Genomic DNA, 26715 nt, shown 5'->3' on the forward strand with positions numbered 1-26715 from the left:
TCAACCGTGTGGAAAGTGTTTCAGTAATAAAATAAGCTTCAAGACTCACATGAAAGTTCACACTGGAGAGAAACCGTATACATGTCAATCGTGTTGAAAGTATTTCAGACGTAAAGCAACCCTTAATGAACACATGAAGATTCACTTTAGGAGTTAACTGCTTTAGATGTCAACAAAAAATGTAAATTAGCTGTTAAAGGTGGGGTAAGTGATTTCTGGAAGCCAATGTTGATATTTGAAATCACCAAAACAAGCACGCCCCTACCACAAAAGGGTCATGCCCCTATTTTGATAGCTCCACCCCACACATACATAGCCTACGCAACCCAGGCAAATTAGTTCTGTGAAACAAAGCAAAACCAATGTTGGTGTCTACACCGAACGTGAGCGTCGCAAAAAAAATACTATAGAAGTCATTATAATCAGTGATGCTGTCTACACTGGATGCTGCGCAGTTCCACAAATCCCCGACTGAAAACTGCTGCCGCGTTTTATGACGTGCTGACACAAATTTTAAATGATTTTCAATGGTCGCTTTATCACGTCCAGTGTAGGCAGACTTTAGCTATTGCGGCGCGCTGCGTCCGGTGCAGACACGGTGTTACTAACCTATCGAGAAGAACCAAAGCAACCACGGCGTCCTATCGCAGGCATTCCGCTCCACACACTGGCTGTTCACTGAATGCTCTCTCCTCCACATCATGAGTAGACACGCCACTTACTGCTGATTGGCTACAAGTTTGTTTTGGTACTCGGCCCCACGGTTTTGAAAAATTACATACCCCACCTTTAATTGACTCACCCTCAGGGCTTTAATATGTAAATATGGGAACTACACTGAACAAACTTATGGATGCAACACTTGTTTTTGCCCCCATTTTTCATAAGCTAAACTCAAAGATCTAAGACTTTTTCTATGTACACAAAAGGCCTATTTGTCTCTAATATTGTTCACAAATCTGTCTAAATCTGTGTTAGTGAGCACTTCTCCTTTGCCGAGATAATCCATCCACCTCACAGGTGTGGCATCTCAAATCGTACTCAAATTTTTGCACGAAGGCACCTCACAAAACTGATTTCAGACAGGCTTCTGAAGCAGCGTAACGGTTTAATGATCTACAACAAAATAGAATGAGTTTTGCTGATAACTAAACGAATATTTGATTACTATAATACTAATTTCTCGCTAGAAATAACACAAGTGCAAAATGTTATCATTTACACACAAACTAACCACCAAACGCAACTTTCAGATGCCATCTTTATTTTTTAGCTCAACCATCACGGAATGAAACGCACAGGATTGTGGGATATCAAAGGCAGCGAAGGATACATCTATGCTGCCTTCAAAAATCGATCAGATGAAGGTATCTCATGAGACAGGAAGTGAAACTAACTTTGTATTCGGACGTGCCTTGATGCCTTGGAATGTGTCCTCCGAAGGCAGCATTTTTCAGTTTTGAGAATGGGACACACACACTCTCACATCCTGTTTCCTTGCCTTTGTGTTTTGATCCCTGGACTGTTTCCTTGTTTATGATTGTTTGCTGGATATGTTTTTTGGCTGGTGTTCTGACCACACTCTGGGATAAACCCTGCATGTGGATCCTCACTTTGTTGTCACGCCTCCCTTCGTTACATTCTTACCTGTGTGGCACCATTTGGTTCCGTTTTAATTATTTGAGTTATTGAAATTTGATTACATTTTTTGTTGTTGTTAGAAATCAATGATTACTCTGTCTCCTACTTTGTCTTTTCCTTATAGCATGGTCAGATTTGTCTGTAAGCATATTTTGGCATCTTTGTTTAGTCTTACCCAACACAAATGTTTTTTTTAAGAGTTTTTCTTAAGAGGTTAGGATTGTTACAACAATGGTTTATAGATTTCAGCCTATATGCAGCCATAGAGTGGCTATTGATATTTTGATAATTTTAACTAAACAGTTATGTGTAATAAACTTTATCTTAAATCAAATCAAATATTTCTTTCTAAAGGTACTATTTGTAATGTCTACAAAATACTTTAATACTTAATACTTTTTCTCATTTAACACAAAAATAGCAATAAATAATCTTTTGGGGGTATTTCCACAGCCAAATGTTTTTTACGATTAATTAGATTAATTAATTGACACATCATGCAATTAATTAGATTACAAATTTTAATTGACTGGCAGTCCTAATTTCTATACCATCATATGCCACCAAATATTTAGGTTTTGTCTGAACTTACTGAAGTATAAGAAATAGTACTTATAACATAAAAATAAACATATTTTACATAAAATATGGAACTTTTAGAGGTAAATAAATAAAATAAAAACACCAAAAATCCAAACAACAAAAGAAATGCATCACAAAAACACTGGGATCACACCTGAGACCTTCGTGTCCAAATTTGTCCATGAAGGATAAATTAAGGGCTGCTATACGAAGGATGCTTGAGGGTTAAATAAACATAAATGCCAGGTCAGATGCCGTTTCTGTTGCACCTTTGTGATCTACAGATATTTTTGGGGTGATGTTGATGATTGGTATCAGTCTATAGTATTGTGATTGATTGGAGCAACTGATTAAATTTGACAAAGAAAAAAACAGATACATTTAATAAGGTTGTTTTAAAAAATGCCTCTGGAAATCAATTCCCCTTAATAGAAAAGTTCATTTCTGATATGCCTATGATCCAAAGTAACTAATAACTAATAGCTTGAGTAGTTTTTTTCATTGGATACTTATTACTTTTTACTTTTACTAGAGTAATTATTTCTAAAAGTACTTCTGTGAGTACAGATTTTGGATACTCTACCCACCCCTAAGCACAACCCACATAAAAGAATAACTCCTCAAGTAACTAGCAATTTTCTGTTTCAAACAGAGGTGGCAATAGAGAGGCAAGTTACAGTACGCACCGCAGCTTTAACAGTAACCTGACAGAGAATGAGATGCTGAGACGCTCAACTCTCCTTTCAATCCGTCATGAGTTAAAGCAGACAGTTTATTTCTGCAGGGATCAAACACTCATTTAGTTCAGCATGTCAGAGCAGCAGCAGTCTGTCGATTCACAGACTTTACAATCCAAACTCTGTCCACGTCTATGCTGACAACATTAATCAGTAATAACTCAAACAGTATATGTTGCTGTTTGTGTTGTAAGGTTTGTTATTTGAATGAAGGCTTTCCTGCAATAATTTCATAGTCATTTCATCTTTTATCTAATGATTTTATCCAAACAGACATTGACATTTCATTTATTAATCAAAGAAATCCCTGGCCATTGAACTCTTGACCTTTGTATTTTGAGCAGCATGCACTACTGATTAACTCGGGCACACAAAATATTTGTATGAATTATTTTCCTGGTGTCTGATACACACAAAGGAGGAAGGAAACTGTTGGGAATTTCTAGTGAATCTCATCAGAAAAAAAACACCACTTGTTAAAAATTGTCGCCTTGTAATTATAAGGGTCACGACATTTTTGTCAAAATTGAGTTATTCACATATGTGACAACTTATTTACATTGTGATGTTTCTTTTTTTAAGCTGTGTACATTTTTGAGCCTTCAGAAAACAAAAAGGGCTCTATCTACAGAAGTCTGTGGAATGCAAAAACTTTGAAGCTCAATATCTCAGAACTGCTCAGGATGCAGATAAAACCTTATAATTCCAAGACGGCAAAATGCTAATCTTTTTTTGTAGTTTTTTTTCTTTTCTGCATTGTTACTTTTCAGCTTTTGTTGTTTCATAGCACAAAATGCTATTCTGTGCACAATATAAAAACAGAAATCATTTTATCTGCGGTCACATGGTTTCCAGTAAGCAGCTGCTGATTGTGAAAGTGAAACCATGAGTTAAACTGGACACTAGTGTTTATGGTCAGTAGAAGGAGGTGCGAGTCACCAGAGCCAATAACCAGAGAGAGTGAGAGAACAGAGACAATCCCCCGATTCACTCTGACCAATCAGCATTAAAGGGCTGGACATAAAAGTGTGTAAAATATATAGACACTAGAAAACTATGAGCATACAACACAGAACTCTGATCGAGCTACTGTAAGGTAAGGAAAAGACATTAAAATACATAACACAGAAAATACATGTTTGTGATATTTATACAGTATATAATGCAGGAAGATCGCAAGATGAGTCACTGTGCGCCTGTTTCCCCTCGTGTGAATGATGGATGTCAATCAAACACTGTTCCTGTGAAGAGACACCGAGAATCCGGTGATGAGAAGCCAAAGAAAAGAAAGGCTCAGGATGAAGCGTCTGCATCACTTTCAGGTAGGCTTATGTTCACAGAATGGAAATGTTTTTGTTTTTTTTACTTTATTGTGCTTTTTGAGTCGAATCACGTAATTCGGTGCGTTTACATTTCTAAAAGATTAGACTTATATTCACATAAGAACATGAAGCCTTTATAGCCATGCATAAGTAAAAAAAAAAAGTTGTTTTAAAAGTAATTTTTCCTTCCCTATAACTATGTTATTCAATTATTTTACACTATTTATTGAAATTATTTGCACTCTTGTGAAAACTCTTTCAATCAAAGCTGACTATACTGCAATCATGCAATCTCAGACTTGGTACCAAAGTACAGGTGCTTTTGACAGCACTACAAATTTCACGGCACACAATACACAAATACACACTTAGATACAGTTTGTGACCAACTCAAGTGTGATTTACATCTGTGACAATTTCAGCTTTCTACCTACTCCCCCACCAGAGATAATAAACCCAAAAAGTGAGGGGTATATTACAAAATTTCACTTCATCTCCATGAACAGAAAGAAAAAGTCTCAAATCTGAAATGATCTGGACATATACCAAGATTATTACTACTATACAAATAAACTTAAATTGTAAGTCTAAGGAACAAGAATGCAAAATGTGTATATATGTACAGTACATGTAGATCAGCTTGTGATACAAAGAGCTTTAGGACTATCCTATGGAAGTTTGTTCTATCGCACAATTCCTACTCGCTTTTTTCTTGCAGTTGTGAGCTTTCTTAGAATTGAGAGTTACAAAGTCAAAATTGTGAGATTAAATACATCAAACTAGCAATTGTGAGAAAATAGTCTTTTTTTAACTCAGAATTGGACTTGCTGAGTGATGTGACAACTAAAGGTCACTGCACACCGAGTCCGAAATTCTAGTCTGAAATTTTTGCACGTTACAAAATAAATACAATCTCATGTTGTGTCAGTCATGTTTACACACTGCCTCTGAAACTTTCGTCTGTCATAATAAATTCGGATCAGGTTTGATTTTCTGTGTTTTCACATCTGTAGCAAGCATTTTGACAGGAAAGAATGACGAATATGAAAAGAAAAAAAAACGCATTCAAAAATTTCGGACTCGGTGTGCAAGGACCTTAAGTATGGGAACCTATACTTCGAAACTGTGCGCTACATTTCACCCACACACACAGCAGTGAGTAGTGAATACACCAGGGGTCTCCAATCCTGCTCCTGGAGAGCTACTGTCCCACAGATTTCAGCTCTAACCCCAATCAAGCACACCTGAACCAGCTAATCAAGGTCTTCAAGGCGACTTTTTAATTTCAGACAGGTGTGTTAGAGCCGGGTTGGAACTGAAATCTGCAGGACAGTAGCTCTCCAGGAGCAGGGTTGGAGATCACTGGAATACACACACACACACACACACACACACACACACTCATGTTGGGTTTCAATATTTATGGGGACATTCCATAGGCATTGTTACGACCCTAGGTGTTTAGTCAAGGAGAAAAGGGGGAGTAACATTAAAATTGGAGGTTAGATGTCATCTTCCAACGACAGAGTGGAACATACCTCCTGAGCCTTTCCTACTAACTTACACTGGAGCATAAGAGGCCAGACTTCTTCCTGCCACTGTAGGGCCGTCGCAATACGCTCAAACGCCCTAAAATAGGAGTCTTCTTCGGCTTCTCTGAACTGTGGAACTAGAGTTATATTTCGACTGACATCAAAAGAAAGGGAGGATGGGTCAGACGGCGGGGAACTCCCTGAGGTCGGCACAAGACTTGGCTGCGCAGCCGAGCTGGCAGTGACCTTCGCCGCCTCCAGCTCGAGCCGTCGCAGCTTTACCTCTTTCTCCGCCTCAATCTCAAGTTTACGTACCTCCAACTACAGATCCAACTCTGCTTGACGCGCCTGCATCTTTTCCTGCATTTCCAGGGCCAGACGCACTTTCAGGCTTGCATCTTCTCTAGACCCGGAGGAAACAGGGGAAAAAGGATCAAAGGGCGGAAGAGCAACCTTAACTTCGGCCTCCGCCTCGGCATCAGCTCCCATTGGCCTCTCGCCTCTCCCCCTCACGGAACCAGCAGGCCACGCCTTCGCATCAGGGGTTTTCAAACCCACACCGCCATCACCATCAAACGGTTCCAAAACTTGTAGCTCCACCAAACGTCCCACAACCAGATTTTTAATCTCCTTCTTCAAAGACTGCTTTGCGACAGCAATCTGATAGTGAGTTGCAATAGCAAGCAACTCGTCTTTTCTACACTTTTCAATTTGCTCCCAACTGGGGTTAAGAACAAATGCATGTAAATCAAATGAAGTCATGACTATACTGAACAACGTTACCACCCTACACAGCCCACAAAAATCCTGCAATATAACAACCACAACTGCCAGCGCAAAAACGCCAACACCCAGGAAGCTACATGTAAGCATATATGGCCTCTCCCCAATACTTCGGGAACATCGATTATTATCCCGGACGAGCCCCCACGTAATGTTCCGACCCTAGGTGTTTAGTCAAGGAGAAAAGGGGGAGTAACATTAAAATTGGATGAAACCACATCTATGAAACATGTAACACACCAGGTAACGAGTAAGCCAGTCGATCTATGCGACAAGTAAGTTTTATTTACAGGATAAGAAGATTTTAGAAAATAGTACCACAGGAAGAGAGAGTAAACAAAGATAAATGAGATAAACAACTGTATATAGGTATATATATATATATATATATATATATTATCACTATCGGCACAACAGAGCCAGTAAAGATAAACCGGTAAGCACAAGGTGAATAATTATAAAAGAGTTGGAGAGGGGACGCGGGCGGCATCTAAATCAAAGAAAAAACAAAAACAGAAACCAAGCTAGCTAATAATCTCAACCACTTGCCTAACTAGCAAAGAAAACCCGAAAAAAAATAATGAGGAGAGTCTTTGCGTCCGCGACGCACTTCTTGACCTACCCTAACTAACAAAAGACAAAAATCACAGAGGGTGGAGCTCGCCCCTAAACTAGTGTGTCTAATACAAGAGGAAGGTACCTAAGTGTGCAAAATGTACAGGGTGGGCCATTTATATGGATACACCGTAATAACATGGGAATGGTTGGTGATATTAAAGTCCTGTTTGTGGCACATTAGTATATGTGAGGGGGCAAACTCCTCAAGATGGGTGGTGACCATGGTGGCCATTTAGAAGTCGGCCATCTTGGATACAACTTTTGTTTTTTCAATAGGAAGAGGGCCATGTGACACATCAAACTGATTGGTAATGTCACAAGAAAAACAATGGTGTGCTTGGTTTCAACGTAACTTTATTCGTTCATGAGTTATTTACAAGTTTCTGACCACTTATAAAATGTGTTCAATGTGCTGCCCATTGTGTTGGATTGTCAATGCAACCCTCTTCTCCCACTCTTCTAAGGCGGTCAGATCGGGAGACCTTGGGGGCCATTCAACTGGCCCACGACGACCAATCCACTTTCCAGGAAACTGTTCATCTAGGAATGCTCGGACCTGGCACCCATAATGTGGTGGTGCACCATCAATGGAAACCTCAAGGCCACTGGATATTTGAAATTGCTACATGATGATGTGTTTCCCTCTTTATGCACTGAAGCTGGCATGTTCCCTGAGTTTTTCCAGCAAGATGGTGCACCACCACATTATGGGTGCCAGGTCCGAGCATTCCTAGATGAACAGTTTCCTGGAAAGTGGATTGGTCGTCGTGGGCCAGTTGAATGGCCCCCAAGGTCTCCCGATCTGACCCCCTTAGACTTTTATCTTTGGGGTCATCTGAAGGCAATTGTCTATGGTGTGAAGATACGAGATGTGCAGCACCTGAAACTACGGATACTGGATGCCTGTGCTGGCATTTCTCCTGCGGTGTTGCTATCAGTGTGTGAAGAGTGGGAGAAGAGGGTTGCATTGACAATCCAACACAATGGGCAGCACATTGAACACATTTTATAAGTGGTCAGAAACTTGTAAATAACTCATGAACGAATAAAGTTACGTTGAAACCAAGCACACCATTGTTTTTCCTGTGACATTACCAATAAGTTTGATGTCACATGGCCCTCTTCCTATTGAAAAAACAAAAGTTGTATCCAAGATGGCCGACTTCTAAATGACCACCATGGTCACCACCCATCTTGAGGAGTTTGCCCCCTCACATATACTAATGTGCCACAAACAGGACTTTAATATCACCAACCATTCCCATGTTATTACGGTGTATCCATATAAATGGCCCACCCTGTATATCGCGCGACCTCCTTACCTGTCCCTACTCCAACCTCAGAATGAATCAAGAGCGCCGTCACGAGGTACACAAATGGAGCATAACAAACAGACAGATGAGTTATATACAAGTTTAGACAAACACTGGCTACCTAGATTCAGTATAATGCAGGATGACACACAGGACATAATCGACAAATGTCTAGAGTTTCCCCCTCCCACACGAGTGGCGTCTTCTCTCCACTTTTATGCCACGGGCATCGATCAGATTGGTGGGCTGGTCAGTGACGTCACTGGAGCACAGAAATCAGGTGAGCGGCGAGGTCCAATAAGACATGTCTGTGGAAGTGAAAGTAAAAAAAAAAACTCAGGGAAAAATTAAAAAATTTAAAAAACAACATTAATACAACACAAGGACGTAACAGGCATAATGGTTTTTCTGCTGTACAAACTGTATTTACTATCGCCCTACATTTTCAAAAGACTTAATTTTGTTTAATTTATAAGCTTGTTTCCTCATGGGGACCAAAACATGTCCCCACAAGGATTTCGGATATTGCCATCTTTGTGGGGAAATTTTGTGTTCATAACATAGGGTTTACCAGGACCATACATACACACACACACACACACACACAGACAGAGCAGTGGGAAGACATTTGCATTTGTTTTTCTCAAGGGCACCTCAGTTGTGAGTATTGAGGGCAGAAGAGTTCATTCACTTCCCCACCTACAACTTCTGTCGGTACTGAAAATCTAACCTACAACCTACAGGCTACAAGACCAATCCCTTTAACCATTAGGCCACAACTGCCCCAATTTGCAATTGTGAGTTTTTATCTCAATTCTGAGAAAAGATGACAGAATTGTGAGAAATAAAGTCTAGAATTCGTATCATTTATATCCCACAATTGCAAGTTTATATCTTGCATTTGCAAGGAAAAAAAGGCAGAATTGTGAGATAAAGAGTTGCAATTTCTTTTTCTATTTTTTATTTAGTGGCAGAAACAAGCTTCCATACCACCCTGAGCTGAGATCTTGAAGTTTCCATTAGCACCTGTATAACCAAAATGTGTGCACCATGAAACAAAGACAGAGAGGCAAACATTTAAAATATGGAATTTTTTAGTGATTTTTATTAGGAAAATTAAAAATGGCCAAGCCACTAACTTTACAATTTTTGGACTGACTTGTATTTCTCAATCCATCTCACCTTTTTTTTTTGTAGTACACTGCAGTTTTTAAAGGTTTAAAACATTGGTCTCAAACTCCTGGAGGGCCACAGCTCTGCAGAGTTTAGCTCCAACCCTAATCAAACACACCTGATCCAGTTAATCAAGAGTGGTGTTCGAAACCATAGTGGATGTTCTCGAGTGCACTCATTCAATCCCACAATGCACTGCAAAAACGAGTGTACAACCGATGTACACTGAGAATGCACTGTGAGAGTCGCGTGCCAAACGAATTCCCGCGTCTCGCCAGAAGATGGCGCCTGCAGCTGAATCATCCATTCATTCATTTTAGAAGCGCTCATCCACGGCGTAATACAACACAGGTACAAATGAATTGTAAATTGACTATTAGGGTTTTTTACATAATTTCCGTGACGGAGTTCAAGATAAATCCTTTAATCTTACTACTGGAGCTGCCCATTTTAAATGCTTATTAAACAGCAAGCAAACTATGCAAAAGCGGCAGTCCTTCCGGTGCACTCAGTGTCTGAATTCACTCACTTGTTTTCATGCTTCATGCTACTAATGTAGGAAATAGTGAATGAGGGTATAGGGGTGATTTCGGCTACAGCCCCAGTCTTTAGGATTACTAGAAACTTCCAAGCAGGTGTGATTTGGAGCTGGTTGGAGCTAAACTCTGCAGAGCTGTGGCCCTCCAGGAATTAAGTTTGAGACCACTGGTTTAAAATGTGCACACATGTTGGCAGATGCGTCTCCAGTGGTCATGGATAAACCAGTGTGCTTCGTTGGCACGGACTCAGATGGGAAGCTGTGTGTGCAGCAGTCAGCGCTGCAGATCCTGCTGCAGATCCAGCAGCCGGTGGTGGTGGTGGCCGTGGTGGGGCTCTACCGCACCGGGAAGTCCTACCTGATGAACCGCCTCGCTGGGAAACAAACAGGTCAGCGCTCATAGCAAACATCACGCAGTTCAAGTGAATGACATCACATGCTCAAAAGTCACTGTCATTATCAGGGTTTGCGCTGGGCAGCACAATTGAGTCCAAGACGAAGGGCATCTGGATGTGGTGTGTGCCCCATCCCACTAAAGCAGGAACCACTCTAGTGCTGCTGGACACCGAGGGACTCGGAGACGTGGATAAGGTGATGTAACAAGAAAACACAACTAGCATCACAAGCAGTTTCATGAGTACAAGAATACAAGACAACCATATTCATATAAAAACTGCAGTGTAATGACTGTTTGTCTGTGCAGCGTTTCAAAGCTGAAAGACAAAAACAAGCTGCTTCTATATCAGAGCACCTGAAATTGAAATCAAGACTTTAAAGTTTGTTGCTCAGTGACAGCAGAACTCTCCTGTCTGTGTTCAGTTTGCACAGATGGCCAAACCACAGAGTGCAAGCGTTTTATGAAGGCTACAAATGCACAAACAATTAAAATTAGTAAACTAATGAAGATGGAGAACTCCTGAATAAATGTATAAAAAGTATAAAAAACTTACTGGGTGATGCTGATAATGAAAAAAACACCTTTATCTTTCACAGGGAGACCCGAAGCATGACACCAACATCTTCTGTCTGGCTGTGTTACTCAGCAGCACTCTGGTCTACAACAGTCGAGGGACGATTGACAACAAGGCTGTGATGGATCTGCAGTATCCTTCTGATCAGTTATAGATACCTGTAAGGAATGTTCAGACACACTCTTTACTAAAAATCACCGGACTACATAAATATGAATATTTAATATTACATTTAAATACTCTTTTTAAATATTTAGAAAATTTACAAGTAAATTAAAATGCATTTGTTTTTTATTAAAACTTGTAAATGAAGAAATTAAAGCACTGAAACTTTGCCATTTAAACATCACTACTATTTTTTTTTCAAGTTTAAAAATTACTAAACTATTTAATTGATTTAAAAGAAACATGCTTTGATTGGTCTCGTTTTATTCATTTAAATATTTTTCCAAGAAAAATTAATTAGTATGCTGCAAACTGCCCATTCATGTTTCTTCATCACACTCCAAACACTTCATATATTTGCCCTGCGTGAATGATATCGGCAATCTAATTAATACATTACACAGGTACCCTTTAAAATAATTGCATTAAACTTTATCTAGATAACGAACCTCATTTTTTTATTCCAGAACTGCTGTGCTGATATCCTAAATTGGAATTATTCAAATAGAAATGCAAATTCAGTCATAATGTTACATAATATTTAAAGTGGTAATTAATTACATAATTTTTTCTGTCAAAGTTTAAATCTATACCAGATTGCTTTCTTCATAGCTAGGTTTAGTCATACTAAAAAGTGTTTAGTGCTGGTTGTGAATTTGCTTATTACCTCCTGGAATGGCACTTTTGTTCTGCTAGACTATGTATCATGAGTTGTTGCTGCTTTGTGTTCATGCCTGAACACACGGTCAGATATGTCACTGAACTATCAGAGTGCATCAAGGTCAAATCTTCAGACGAGGATGCCGATGATTCAAGCGAGTTTGTGAAGTTCTTCCCTAGTTTCATCTGGGCTGTGAGGGACTTCACACTGGAGCTAAAGATCGATGGCAAAGATACAACAGAGGATGAGTACCTAGAGTTTGCTCTGAAGCTGAAACATGGTAATTTACAAATATCGCAAAAGGTTATTTTTAGAGTCCTCATAAACATTATCACAACTAGGACTTGTTACTGTTTTGAATGGTTTTGGTATTCAAGCTTACGATTTTCTAAGTCTCAGCATTTTGTGTAGTTCAACCATCTACACTCCTAGAACATGCATGCTTTTCTCTGGAATTGAGAGCAGATAGAGAATGTGTTAATCTTTTCTAGGCACTTCAAGAAGTGTGGTGGACTACAACTTTCCCAGGGAGTGCATCCAAAAATTCTTTAATTCCAGGAAGTGCTTCACTTTCCCCTTTCCAACTGCCCCAGAAAATATGTCTTGCCTGGAGAGCTTGAATTCTGCTGACATTTCCTCTCAGTTCCTGAAGGTCACAGATGATTTCTGCAAGTTTGTCTTTCATGATAGCAATGTGAAGAGGCTGAAAGATGGATACACAGTCACTGGACGAGGTGATTCGAAAGAAAATTAGAACAGTTTGCATGTGCCTACAGAAAACCATGTATCAATACCTTTATCTATCAATACCATTTTATCTGTGTTTTATTTTTTTCTTTCGCTGAAGTTCTGGGTCATCTAGCAAAAACGTATGTGGACACCATCTCCAGTGGGGCTGTGCCATGTCTGGAGAATGCTGTGATCGCTATGGCAATGATTGAGAATGAGGCTGCAGTGAAGGAGGGGCTTGAGGTTTACCAGAGAGGAATGGAGAAGCTGAAGGACTCCTTCCCTCTGGAACTGAAGGATGTGTCCTCAGAACACCAACATCTCAGCAGCACGGCAACACAAGCCTTCATGAAGCATTCCTTCAGGGACACTGATGGGAGCTACCTGAAATCTCTAGAGGTAGGCAGTTAATTTAGGATGATGGTGAACCATTGACTCAGTAACACTGGGCAACCAGCTGAAATATTTGTTCTTCTGAAAATATATGGTAAACCCAGTAATCAGTGCAGATATTTTAGTGCCCTCTTCTTTGGTACAATGGTACACACAGATGTTACAGATAGCTGGAATGTTCGATGATTCATTATAAAATAGAGAACGTCTCAGGTTATGCATGTAATTATGGTTCCCTGAGAAGGGGAACAAGACACCTACATCCCTTTAGAAAATTGCCATGGGGAATGGCTACAGCAACAGGTTATGATATTACTACTGGTGTGAGTGTGAGTATAAAAGGGCACCTGTAGAACACATCATCCATGTATTGTCTGAAAGATACATGCACAGGAATACCTGAAGCATGGCAAGGGGACGCAGTGTTTCATTCCCCTTCTCAGCTGTGGTTACATGCGTAACCTGAGACATGCCCTTTCAAATAGGAACTCGCACTGTGTTCTCTAGAGGACACTATGAGGAACAAACGCCTATTCACCATGCTAAAGGGATGAGTACTTTATTAGCTGAAAATAAAGCACAAAGACCCTAAAGAGTTCCCTCTGGCCAGACGAACCAGCAGTTCAATTCCAACTGCAGCAAAGTCAGATTGTGCAAAGGACTCATCTGGTTCCCGCGGTCTTGTCCTGATGGCTGTCTAGGTGACAAGTTCTTCACTGGGGATCTGTCTCTGGGGCTAATCTAGGTGTCCTGGTCTCCGCTGACGTTCAGAGCTGTAGAGGTCATCTCTAGGTGCTGATCCACCATCTGATCTGGATACAGTCTGAATCGGGTGGCTACAGTGACCTCAGAATAAGAAAGAAACAGACTAATTTTAGCGGCGATGCCATTCTTCTTACAATGTAACAAGTACATCAGGTGTTATGGGAAGTGTTCCCGGTTCTGGTTGACCTTATTAATGCAGCCTAACAATCATTTAAAGGATTTGAATATTAGAAGTGCATTAAGATTCTAGTAAGTACTCTAGCTGCTGCATTTTGAACCTTCTGGGGTTTATTACGCATGCAGAACAATCACCCAATAAAGCATTACAATAATCTAACCTTGAGGTCATAAACACATGAATTAACATTTCTGCATTTGACAGTGAGAACATAGGTCTCAATTTAGATATATTTTTAAGATGAAAAAATTATGTTTTACAGATGCAAATACATGGCTGTCAAATGAAAGATTGCTATCAAACAGCACACCTAGGTTCCTAACTGATGAAGAAGAACTGACAGAGCAGCCGTCAAGTGTTAGATAGTTTTCTAGGTTATTACATGTGGGGCTTTTAGGTCCGATAATCAACACCTCTGTTTTTTCAGAATTTAGCAGTAAGAAATTACTCGTCATCCAGTTTTTTATATCGACTATGCATTCCTTTAGTTTCTTAATTTGGTGTGTTTCACTGGGCCGCTGTAGAGCTGAGTATCATCTGCATAACAGTGAAAGCTAACACCGTGTTTCCTAATGGTATTTCCCAAGGGTAACATGTAAAGCCTGAAAAGTAACGGCCCTAGTTCTGAGCCTTGAGGTACTTCATACTGCACTTGTGATCGATATGATACCTCTTCATTCACTGCTACGAACTGATGGCGGTCAGATAAGTAGGATTTGAACCATGCTAATGCACTTCCACTAATGCCAACAAAGTTTTCTAGTCTATTCAAAAGAATGTTGTGGTCGATAGTGTTGAACGCAGCGCTAAGATCCAGTAGCACTAATAGAGAGATACAACCACGATCAGATGATAAGAGCAGGTCGTTTGTAACTCTAATGAGAGCAGTCTCAGTACTATGCCAAGAGTGCACTCACTGCTGGAGCAGCAGTCTCCTACTTGCAAAGACAAGAATAGGATGATGCTTTTATACATCAAAAGTGACGTCATATGCTGTCGTTGGCCAATATCAAGCTCATTGTCACAAATAGACTCGTGCTTCAGACACTGGTCATGCTGGGGGCCACAGTGTCCTCCGGGGGATGCAGTGAAATTTCCCATACGAAAGGGAAGTGCTACTGACATGCTATGTGTTGTTTTTAGGAAAGAATTATTAAACTCTTTGATGGATACCTGTGCCAAAATGAACAAGCTTCAAAGAAACGATGTGAGAAAATCCTGTCATCCCTCTCTACACCAATGATGAAAAAACTCAAGAAGGGTTTCTATGCCAAACCAGGTGGCTATGATCTCTTCTGCAAACATCTGGACGACATTGGGAAGAAATATAACAGCCAGGCCAATAAAGAAGTCAAGGTTATGCCCATATTTAACAACATCACAAGACATGACAACTTTCATCGTCATCGTCTTTGTCATAATTATCCTTTTTTTTTTCTGTATGTGTGTGTATGTCAATAGGCTGAAGAGGTTCTAGAGGAATTCCTGAAGCAGAAGTCTGGGGATTCCAAAGCCATTCTGCAGGCGGACAAGAAACTCACTGAGAAGGACAAAAAGATTAAGGGTGAGAATTTTAAGTAATAAAATCCCAGTTTCCCTGTTTTTAAATTCTTACTAGGTTACTTGTTAAAAATGTTGCTTAAAGGTTTAGGTTCTTGTGACAGTGTTGTGTGTGGGTGGGTGGGGATTTGAATTTGAAGATCAGGGTAAATCTAGCAAATATGATATTTTGAAAAAAATATGATATTTAGGCAAAATAATACAATGTTTTCCTTCTGGAGCATCAGTGAGAATCTGAACCTTCTGTAATAGTTCTGTGAGTCCCTGTGAGTTTTCCTCAGTGTGAAAAGATGGGTTCAAATACACAAAAATGCTGGAAAACCAAAGAATCTTTGTGACCTGAAGGATTTTTCTGAAGAACAGCAGGAAGTGTAACTGCTCAGGATGAACAAGGGACTCATGAACAACTATCACTAAACAAAAAAACACGGCTGTGGATCATTCAGATAACACAGTATTAAGAATCAAGCGCATGTAATCTTTTGAATGGGGTAATTTGTATAAATTCAGCTATTATTTTATTTTGTGAACTGTATATAAATGTCTTTTATGGGAAATATCATATTCAGGTCAGTACTAAATAAACAATAATATGCATTTTGTATGAACCCTCTTATTCCGGGGTAATAATGAACATTTTGCAGATTCTGCAAGGTGTATGTAAACTTATGACCTCATATGTCACATGTAATGAAATGACATTAACCTTTCTATTATTTTCATTTGCACTATTGAAATGTTTCCATACACCAAACTTCAAAGTCATTGACCCCACTATGTTCATTCTTGAAGTCAACATTTGTCTCTGATTCGATTTACACTTATGGACTGCTGTCTTGAATTCTGCGAGAAGTTTCTTGTCCAGTGTGTGACCAGTTTTACAGTAAAATAGAGCCCTTAAATATATCATAGTTTGAGTTTCTTCTGTGTCTTTGAAGTGTCTGTTTTCTTTCAGAGGAAAAAGCGAAAGCAGCCCTCCTGAAGCAGGAAATTAAAGCTAAAGAGGAGAAGCAGCGACAGCTAGAAGAGAAGATAGAAGCAGAAAGACAGAGTAATGATGAGAGGATGAGACAGATGAAGGAGAAGATGGATGAGGAGATGAGGCTTCAGAAAGAGGAGGCTGAGCGTGCCATGGACAGTAAACTGAGGGAGCAGGCTGATCTGCTGGAGAAGAGCTTCAAGGAGAAGGCTGACAGGTTGAGACAGGAGATGGAAGAGTTCAAGAGACAGAGTGCTGAGAGTAACAGAGCTAGAGAGTTTGCAGCGATTTTAGAAAAAAACAATAGGATACATGAGGAACAAATGGCTATGATGATGCAGCAGCAGCGCCGAGAACAGATGTTGGCAATGCCACACATGGCCATACGGCAAATGGCTGTGCGCTCTTCAGACGAATGTTGCATCTCGTGAAATGCCACGACTCTGTAATCATCATTGAAGAAATTATATAAATTTTACTACTTCATAAACTTTTTGCCTAATCTGGCCTATTTCTCTGATCCATCATAATTACATGTTTATTTGATGTTTCTAATTCATTATAAAATAAATTCATGTGTTATTGTTCATGTATTACACTGCTCTCTGGAATGCTTGATTCTGACTGGTCAGTCGCACCATCCAGTGGTTTGTGATCACCTGATAACGACCGGTAAAACTGTGATAATACACCTCTCATCCAGGTATCCAAAGCAGGCACTACTTTCATGTTTCATATATCACACTGCAGAATCACTATTTTAATTAATTCAAACACAAACGCACCATTTTGCATCTTAGTTATCGATTGTATTGAAACTGTTCATTATTCCTTACTTACATTTTCAAATTGTGTGAACATGTTTGTTCATCGTGGCTATGCTTGGTAGGAACTGTTTTACTTTGCACAAGCTATGAGTGTATTAAATGTGAGCAAATAAAATATTTCAACTCAAATTAAGGACAATCATAGAGACTCCTTCACCTAGATATCACACTATAGAGACTGTGTCTGTTCCCCGAACTAGAAAATACAGAAAACATCCAAACCAAATTAAGAGTAACAATTTAACTGATGTTCAACAAATAAAAAATGTTTACAATACAGAGAAACAATTTATAAAGCTTGGCTTACTGAATATCAGGTCCCTTTCTACAAAAGCACTTTTTGTAAATGATTTGATCAATGATCATAACCTAGATTTGCTCTGTTTGACAGAAAACTGGCTAAAACCAGATGAATACATTCTTTTAAACGAGTCTAGCCCCCAAGATTGCTGCTATAAAAATGAGCCACATACAAAAGGTAAAGGGGGAGGTGTTGCTACAATTTATAGCAATATTCTCAGTATTTCCCAGAGGGCAGGCTTTAAGTATAACTCGTTTGAAGTTATGGTGCTGCGTATAACATTATCTAGAGAAACACGTGTTAGTGATAAATCCCCTGCTATGTTTGTACTGGCTACTGTTGTCACAGAATGGCCCGTCTCCAGCGTCATCGCAATCACTCGCACCTGCACCTTGTTAATGACCTCACGCACCTGCACCTCGTCACCACCATCATCAAGAACAATATAAAAGCACTAACCACAGTCACCGCAGTTGTCCGATCTCATTGATCCAACGCAGACTCTACCCCTACGGACCTCGCTCGATGAGTATAATCTCTGAATGCTTACTTGTTTGTACTTACCTCCTGTTCTCCACTCCGTTGTCTCTGCTATGTCCAGATCGTCCATCGCTGTGGTCAGTGTCTCCAGTGTTCCTGTCCTCATCGTCTGCTCCACTCCTCGCTCCTGGGAATCACAAAACCACGATCAGTATCACATCAAGGGATAAAGCGCACGTCTTCAAGATAATACTCACCTCACGTTCCCTTCATCACGAATCCTCTACACCAAACCTTTCAATAAAGTCACTGTGTTAACACTTACCTCTGTGTCCGGCAGCATATGTAACAACTGTATACAGGCCACCAGGGCATCATACAGACTTTATTAAAGAATTTGCTGATTTTATATCTGAGTTAGTACTGGCTGCAGATAAAGTCTTAATTGTTGGTGATTTTAATATCCATGTCGATAATGAAAAATATGCATTAGGATCAGCATTCATAGACATTCTGAACTCTATCAGGGTTAGACAACACGTTTCCGGACCTACTCATTGTGCAAATCATACTCTAGATTTAATACTGTCACATGGAATTGATGTTAGTGGTGTTGAAATTCTGCAGCAAAGCGATGATATTTCAGATCATTATATAGTCTAGTGTAAACTCCATATAGCTAAAACTGTAAATTCTACACCTTATTACAAGTATGGTAGAATCATCACCTCTACCACAAAGGACTGTTTTGTAAGTAATCTTCCTGATTTATCTCAATTCCTCAGCATATCCAACAGCACAGAAAAACTTGATGATGTAACAGAAACTATGGACTCACTCTTCTAGCACTTTAGATACAGTTGCTCCTTTACGCTTAACCTGTTAGCCATCACCCCCCATTTGGGGCCTCACAGGTGAAAATAACATACCTAAATTAAAATGGTAACAAAAAAGAAGACACTCTAGGCTTTACTATCTATCATCCAGAGTTGATAATGCTCAAAAAGATAAAAAGTTATAGACACTGACGTGCTTTGAAAAATATTTTTCCACACTGAATGTTTTTTTATTTCATATACAAATACATGAAATAAGTCCTGGAGCCATGAAAAATGAGATTCCTGCAATATTGTTTTCTGAAAATATTTATAGTCCCCCCCCAGCCCCCCTGTTTGAGGAAAAATAACCACCAAATGTATTGCAGAATTATACAAACTATTTTAGTCATTATACATATTCCTGCATAGTTTTTTCAATTATAGAATAATAGACAGAATTTTAGACATCATATAAGTGATTTATTTGAGCACTAAAAAATACAAAAATAATTGAGTAATAAAAAAGAAAAAAAAATGCTTTGTATATAGTATGTATACTGAAGTATATATTCTGATTGCCAGACATAAACTGATATTGGCAGACATGGTCATACAGTCAGTAATCACACGCTGATGTGCTTCCATTCAGATGATAATCATACAGATGGGCCATATAATCAATAATAGCTGATCAATGAATCACAATGATAGCCGTCATAGAGTCGCTTATAAACACGCTGATGTCCGTCCATACATATTATAATCATGCAGACACGGCCACATTCCCCACACACACATATAAAAAATGTAGAAAAAAAAGAAAGTTTTTAATGGAAAAGCAGATCGCTAAGTTACGCCCCGCTCAGATGACAGCTGCGTCACGCCAAATTCAAATAATCTATATTCCGCTTTTCTGAGACTTTTTTTTCCGTGGACGGTCTCATTATGTTTGTAAAACTGTATGCTACAGCACCGTGTTGTTTTTTTTACCACCAAGATGCTGTTTTTGAGCGTAATTTATTCCATAACGGACGCAAACAATAACTCCGGAAGAAATGAAGCGTAAACAAAGGAATATTCATCCTTATTACAACGTTATTGTTTCGCTGGACTAAAAGTGCTCGCTGGGATGTTGTTCTGTGGACCCTTACCTCTCTAACTAAACTGGGATTTCAGCAGTGGACGCGTTTGTGGCTCGTTATTACAATGATAAAGGTACGTACGGCTTTTTTATTCTGCATGTTTTGATGTGTACTGCTTACACAAATGTAGCAAATCAGTGATTCTTGGGAATTTGGATAAAACAGGTTTTCATTTTGAAAATAAAAGGTTAGTTAAATTACAAAATCTGAAGGTATATCATTATAGACCAAGGTCTTGGCTGTTCAGCAATGTATCGGTGCAACCTCCTCATTTTGTATTTTTTTCATAAAATAGGCATTTTTCCAGTTATAACTTTGTTTTTTTCAACACCGTCAGACACAATAAAAAGCAAATAACTTTTTATTTATTTGGTCTAATATGCATTTCGAGTTTTTAAATCATTATCTGGCATTCTTAGTACACATATATGCTGTTAAATGTTGAATATTCACTTTTGTTAATTTTTTATACTGTTTGTCATGCACTCCTTTAAAAGATCTAACATCATACAACGTTTACTTTAAGCCTAAATATAAAAAGTAATGTTTTTTTATTTAACAAACATATTTTTGTATTAAAAGAGATTATTTCTTTAACAACTCAACAGCACTGAAGAAACATATTGTAAGCATATTCATTTAAAACAAATAAAACTCCCTCTGACGGTGGTGACAGTGGCCTCATTACAACATACAATTCCAAAATGTATACCACTCAAGTCAATGGCTTCTTGCTTAACAACTTTATTTAACTATTTGGTCCAAAAAATAACAATCCTGAGCACTGTGATAAACATGTTTCAAGGAATATAAGGTACAATTAAGCAATATCTAAAAGTACCACATCCCCATATCATCAAATATAAAAAAATAAGTAAAACAAAATCATAGTAAAAAATAGTCATTACCAGTAGGAATAATGATGCATTACTGACATCATCTTAAACTGTTATCTAGTGCCGCCAACTCATAAAATAACTGGACTGTAAACTGTATATTGGACGTGAAGAACAGATAACAACAATTGTAACAGCACTGTGGCAAACATTCAATAAGAAACATATAGGTGTCAGAGAATCACAGTCACCTGCACCTTCATTAGCCAGATCCCAATCACCTGAGTACTGATTCCCTGCACCTGTCACCGGCTAATGAACAGCACTATATCCACTCACCACAAGCACTCCTTCCTCGTCCGGTCTACCGTTCACTACCCGAACCTAGCCTGACTTCTAACCTTGTCTTACTTACCTGCAGACCTCCAGATCACCCCCGCTCCAAGTCTCCACCGCTCCTGTTCTCCACCGCCCCTGGAACTTCCTTGTCCTGCTCCTCCCCGCGGCAGTGCGCACCGCCGACTTCCCTTCCTGGATCCTGTCCCCGCTCCTCCACTCAGCACTCACCCTTGCACCAATTCTAATAAACCCTGTATTGACTTTACTCCTCCGTGTCTCCTAGTCTGTTCGTGACAATAGGTTAAATTAGCAATAGGCTATCATTAATAAAAGTACCCCTTAATAATCATAAGTACAAAAATAAATCATTACAAGTAGCAATAAGATAGAATTTATCACTGACCTCAAATTTAACTGTCATGTAGTGCCCCCCACTCATAAAATAATATAGTCATATTCTTCTGTAAACTAGACTATAAACTGAAATAATAAATGAATAACTACGTCTTACAGTCTCTTTTCCATAAACTGAAATGTTGCAAAATACAGAAAGCATTCTGTGTAAATACCACAAAACACACCTGGCACAATAATAATTCAAATGTGAACTCATGTGAGTATTCCCTGACTGATTTACATCACTCCACCACTCATTTAGCTTTATCAGGAAGTATATGGTGTATATGTTTCTCCTCTATGAAGTCCATGACTTCAGCAGACAGGTTGTATATGTCCCTCGTCCTGCTTGCACGACCTGGTGATGACGGTTCCACAAGTTTGACCAGAATATGGTCAAATGGTATGAAGCACATATCCTTTCCCCCTCCTTTTGGATAGAATCGTGTGTTGGGCCCATGAGGGTGGAAAAACTCCACTTCCACATCTTGATGATGAGCGTCCACAGTGACAGCCTTTGCTAACCACCAGTTCTGGTCATAAATGACTGCAAGCCAATCTCCGCAATGAACTACATCAGCATGATCTGTCACTGTCCCGTCAGGACCACTCTTGGTCAGTGGTTCTTGCTCCATTGGCTCTTGCTCACTTTCCTCCCGTTCCATTTCCTCCATCAACATTGTCAAAGGACCTTTCCTCTTTTGCATTGGTATAGGACTATCATCCTCGACCTGTACCCTGGGTGTGTTGGCAGTCAACTGGAATATTGTTGGGCTGAAACACTCGCACATCTGTGGCTCACTGCAGAAACAGGACAGTGATCTGCAGTGGATCTCAGAGTCATTTCGGTGTGTCGGTGTGACCTGATTGAGTTTCCTTGTTGCAGGTACAGGTTTTAGTGGTTGAGAAAGGAGTGCATCATATGGCTGCATGTCAGCTTCAGTAATGATATAGAGCTTAGTGCTGCAGAGGCTTCTGCCAACCATCTCATGGAAGATGTTCCCATTCACAATGTCATTCCCCCGCAGTATAAGGCTGTCTGCAGTCCTTTTCACAGTTCCTCCAATGCCGTCTGGGGCTCCCTTCCCATGTGAGGTGGGGAAGAAGTTCCAGGTTGTTCTCTTGAAACCTAGAGTTGGAGGGACACTGCAGAGGAGAGAAAAGTTCTTCTTGTTCTTGTATTGCTTGCTGGGGCCGTCTGACCAAAAGTGAATAGTATCAACTTTTGGAAACTTTAAATGAATATCTGTCAGGACTGGTTCCATGCGAGTCCAAATGGCAGACGCATCTTGTCGCTTGGATTCTGATACTGGTCATATTGGTATTTATTGTGATCAACAATTATATTCTAGCCTCCGTTGAGGACCATTTGGAGGTTTTTGTCACCACCGTCAGACAGAAAACCTGACGGTGGTGACGTCTGACGGTGGTGACAAAAACCTACTCTTTCACATGATATGCATGAGTTGTTCACATTAGCCATCTTGTTTCCCCTCTGTTGCTAGCTACTTCAGACCTCTTCTTAAAAAGTATACATTTATGTCATAATCTAATTATAAGAATTAATGTGTTTTGCAGTGCAGTTTCCTTGAGTTAATAGTTTTGCAGTTTACTTCAGTTAAGAGTTAGAAAGAGTTAGTTCTAGATAAGAATGTTTTCTCCTGTGTGTTGTCTGCCTTTTTCAGGGTTGTCTGTCGGCAGGGAACCAGTTGGATGCGGCTGCACTCTCTTCTTTTTGTTTATTCTCTCATCCAGCTGCTCTGGACTATCTGTATTCTTCCATACCGTGTATAGAAGTGCTTCTTAATTTTGTATGAACACGCCTACATGAAGGCTTATGTGAGTGTGCTGTATAAAAGATGGGATTGCCCCTTCTTTAGTAGTAGAGAACAATAAACCACTTGTGCTTACATCTGGAGTGTTGTTGTCTATTCCAAGCGCTTGTTGCTAATCCACTCGACAGACGAAGAAAGCTGCAGTGACCCAGAGTAGAGTTCTTACAATTTGGTGACCCCGACGTGATGTCTCTGATCAGGTAAGACAAGTTTGGTTGACTACCTGATTAGTGACATTATTGTTTTGATGCGTAGTCGGATAAGACAAAGTATAGTTTGACTATCTGTGGACTGACGCAGGAATACCCTCAGCGAGAGGCTGGGAAGAGCGCGCTAAACAAATAGAAAACGAAATCAAAAGTGAAAGTGTGGGTCGTCACGAGTTTCGGTCTGTCTTGTGGGGAGGCTAATATCTGTCATGGGAACCACCTATCCTAAACCAACTCCTGGCGAAACACCAAGTGATTGGATGAATAGATGTAGTTGGGGATTTTATACAAATCTCTGGGTAGATAATTTGGCGGGGTGGACCAAAGCCAATGGGATGTATCCTACATATCCGCGAACGGGTTCTTTTGACCCAAATCACATGGCACAAGCCTTTCGATTGACATATAAGGGCGAGGGCGACCCTGATTGGGACCAAAAGTATATGAAAGACGGGTATGATGTTTGGTTGAAGATGCAAGCTGTGTGGAATGATAAACAAGGCATTTCGCTGCCGAAATCGGTCAAGAATGTCGTGCCAAAAAAGCCTAAGGGGAAGAGCGAGAAACAATTGTTAGTCGAGGCTGAGTCGAATTTGCAGAAAACCAAATTGATAAAAGCAACTAAACTCTATCCAGAATTACCGTCTATTTCCTCATTCCCGCCATGCGCGCCGCCGTTTTACCCTGCACCCGCGCCTAGCGTGCCCGCGCCTCTTACTTCCGCAGATCACCGCGCGCCCCCGTCAGCACCCGTTGAGAAAATAAATGAAGCTCATTTGTGGATAGCAAAACGGCAGGGCCATATAGAGATAACTCCGCCGTCCGTCTCGACTTTAAAAGATATTTTGAGCATGTTACCAGAAGTGGACAAACCATTACACTTCGTGGAAATGTTGATAAAATTGTCGCGCCACAGCCAATTTACTGGTGCCGATTATAAGTTTATAATCATGTCAAAAATGGGCAATAAGTACGATGAAACGCGCTTACTCGATGTAGTTCCCTGTCTACACGCAGACAATGACGAGTCCCATACAAGGGCGGTAGAGGATGAGGAAGAAGACGGGGAGAGTAAAAAACCCTCGAGCGCTAAGAGGACCGCGAGTAGAATTTATTTTTTCTGGCGAGACAACCCTGACGCTTTAGCCACCCTCCAGAAGCAGCTGACTAAATTTCTTATAGGTGAGAGACACGCTAATCGGGACCTTTCACATGTGACTAACTGTAAACAGGAAAAGAAAGAACCCGTGCCCGTTTTCTTTAAGAGGTTTAAAGATGCATGGATTCACTTAGGTGGATTCGCATTAGAGGAAAATGAGCCTGACTGCCTCTTTGTCTCCACCTTCCTCAACAATTGCTCACCAGAGTTTCAGCCTTTGCTGAAACTGCAGTTAACAGACCGTTCACGGTTAACTGTTGAAGATGGTCGCCTCTGTTTACCTGCGTCTGCTTTACCGTTTCTCGTCCGCGAATTTCATGGTGCCACTCATCGCGGACGAAGAGGGGTACTAGAGACAATGCGAGATTTATTTTGCGTTGACCAATTACCACACACGGTTAATGACATGCTTGACAGATGTTTGGTTTGTGCTCAAAACAATATAAGCAAAGCTCCAGCAAAGCATCAACACCTGCCGAGGCCTAACCAACCACTTACTGAATGGCAGGTTGATTTTACACACATGCCCAAGAGGGGACCTTTCAGATACCTCTTGGTGTTTGTGGACAAATTTTCTAAGTGGGTGGAGGCCTTTCCATGTGCCAGAGAAAATGCCAACGTGGTAGTGCAGTTTTTAACCAAAGAAATCATACCCAGGTATGGTATCCCAGTGTCAATAGATTCTGATAAAGGCACACCTTTTACATCAAAAGTGACACAGCAACTAGCTAAAGAGCTACAGATTGACTGGCGATTGCACGTACCCTATCATCCACAATCCTCGGCTTTTGTAGAGAGGACGAATAGGACCATTAAACAAAAGATAAGAAAAGCAATGGTCAGTATGAATACATCTGATTGGACAAGGGTCCTTCCAATTGTCTTAGCGGACCTAAGAATGATGCCTCAGCCAAATTTAGATAATCTATCACCCTATGAGGTGGTGATGGGCCGACCTTTTCCCATCCCTTGGCGCCACGGAATGGTAGGGATAGGTGTGGTAATAACTGATCACATGTCTGAGTATGCTGTAGGCCTAATAGACAAATTAACTGAGTTCTGGGAAAGGGTTAACATAAAACACCCTGCGGTCCCTAAAGCTAACTCACACCCCTTTGAAGTGGGTAATCAAGTATTGATAAAGAAACTAAAACCTGAGGGCCTTAATGACCCTTTGTACGATGGGCCTACAGAGATACTAGCTGTGACAAGAACGGCTGTTCTAACAGATCTTTTTCCACAGTGGATCCACGCAACTCGGGTGAAACCCATGAAATGAAGGAGATGAATTGTATATACTAACTTCTTTTGTTTTCCAGAGCAATAACCTGTATTGTCCTAGCTGGATTCATGGTACCCAACGCTTCAACGGAGGAGGCCAAAAGAAACCTCTTCTGGCAGTATGCCAACTGGACAGCGCGTCAACTGACCAATGCATCTTGTGTAGTGTGTCAGGAAGTGTTCAGCTCTGCAATAACCATATCCTTAAAACCCTTTTTATATAAATGTGACAGCCTGAATTTTACTGTGTTCTGTCCAGACTATGCAGGGAAAACATACATATGGTCTCCACAATGTAGAACGGAAGAGACCACCCCTGGTGGCCGATTGAATGTCAGCCGTAGTTATTGTACAATGAATAAAACAACCAAATATAACAAAACCAATCCTGTTGATGTAAAAATTAGCTTGGTTTTACCAGAAGGTTTTATGTTTCCTTATTGTTTTAATGG

The 26715-nt window shown here is 40.1% G+C and overlaps 2 protein-coding genes across 2 annotated transcripts in view; one reads left to right on the forward strand and one right to left on the reverse strand.

Annotated features, from left to right (window-relative positions):
• LOC306861610 (polyunsaturated fatty acid 5-lipoxygenase-like) overlaps positions 1–26715 on the reverse strand; it is a 587266-nt gene that overhangs the window by 172081 nt on the left and 388470 nt on the right. The gene's annotated exons all lie outside the window — the stretch shown is intronic.
• Positions 3981–17598, forward strand: LOC306861292 (guanylate-binding protein 4-like). The gene is made up of 11 exons (XM_079403491.1): positions 3981–4056; positions 4129–4282; positions 10437–10628; positions 10703–10830; positions 11233–11342; positions 12126–12316; positions 12528–12770; positions 12884–13164; positions 15245–15457; positions 15563–15665; positions 16617–17598. The coding sequence occupies exons 2-11, from the start codon at positions 4141–4143 to the stop codon at positions 17069–17071; spliced, it is 2058 nt and encodes a 685-aa protein (XP_079259617.1). The 5' UTR covers positions 3981–4056; positions 4129–4140; the 3' UTR covers positions 17072–17598.

This window comes from Barbus barbus, assembly GCF_936440315.1.
Source record: "Barbus barbus genome assembly, chromosome: 42".
Taxonomy (NCBI): domain Eukaryota; kingdom Metazoa; phylum Chordata; class Actinopteri; order Cypriniformes; family Cyprinidae; genus Barbus; species Barbus barbus.

Bases quoted from the DNA above. Each gene is read 5' to 3' on its own strand.
- LOC306861292 (XM_079403491.1), top strand. From the start codon at position 4,141: ATGAGTCACTGTGCGCCTGTTTCCCCTCGTGTGAATGATGGATGTCAA. The intron at 10,629-10,702 runs GTCAGCGCTCAT...TGTCATTATCAG, and splicing joins CCTCGCTGGGAAACAAACAG to GGTTTGCGCTGGGCAGCACA. The intron at 12,771-12,883 runs GTGATTCGAAAG...CTTTCGCTGAAG, and splicing joins ATACACAGTCACTGGACGAG to TTCTGGGTCATCTAGCAAAA.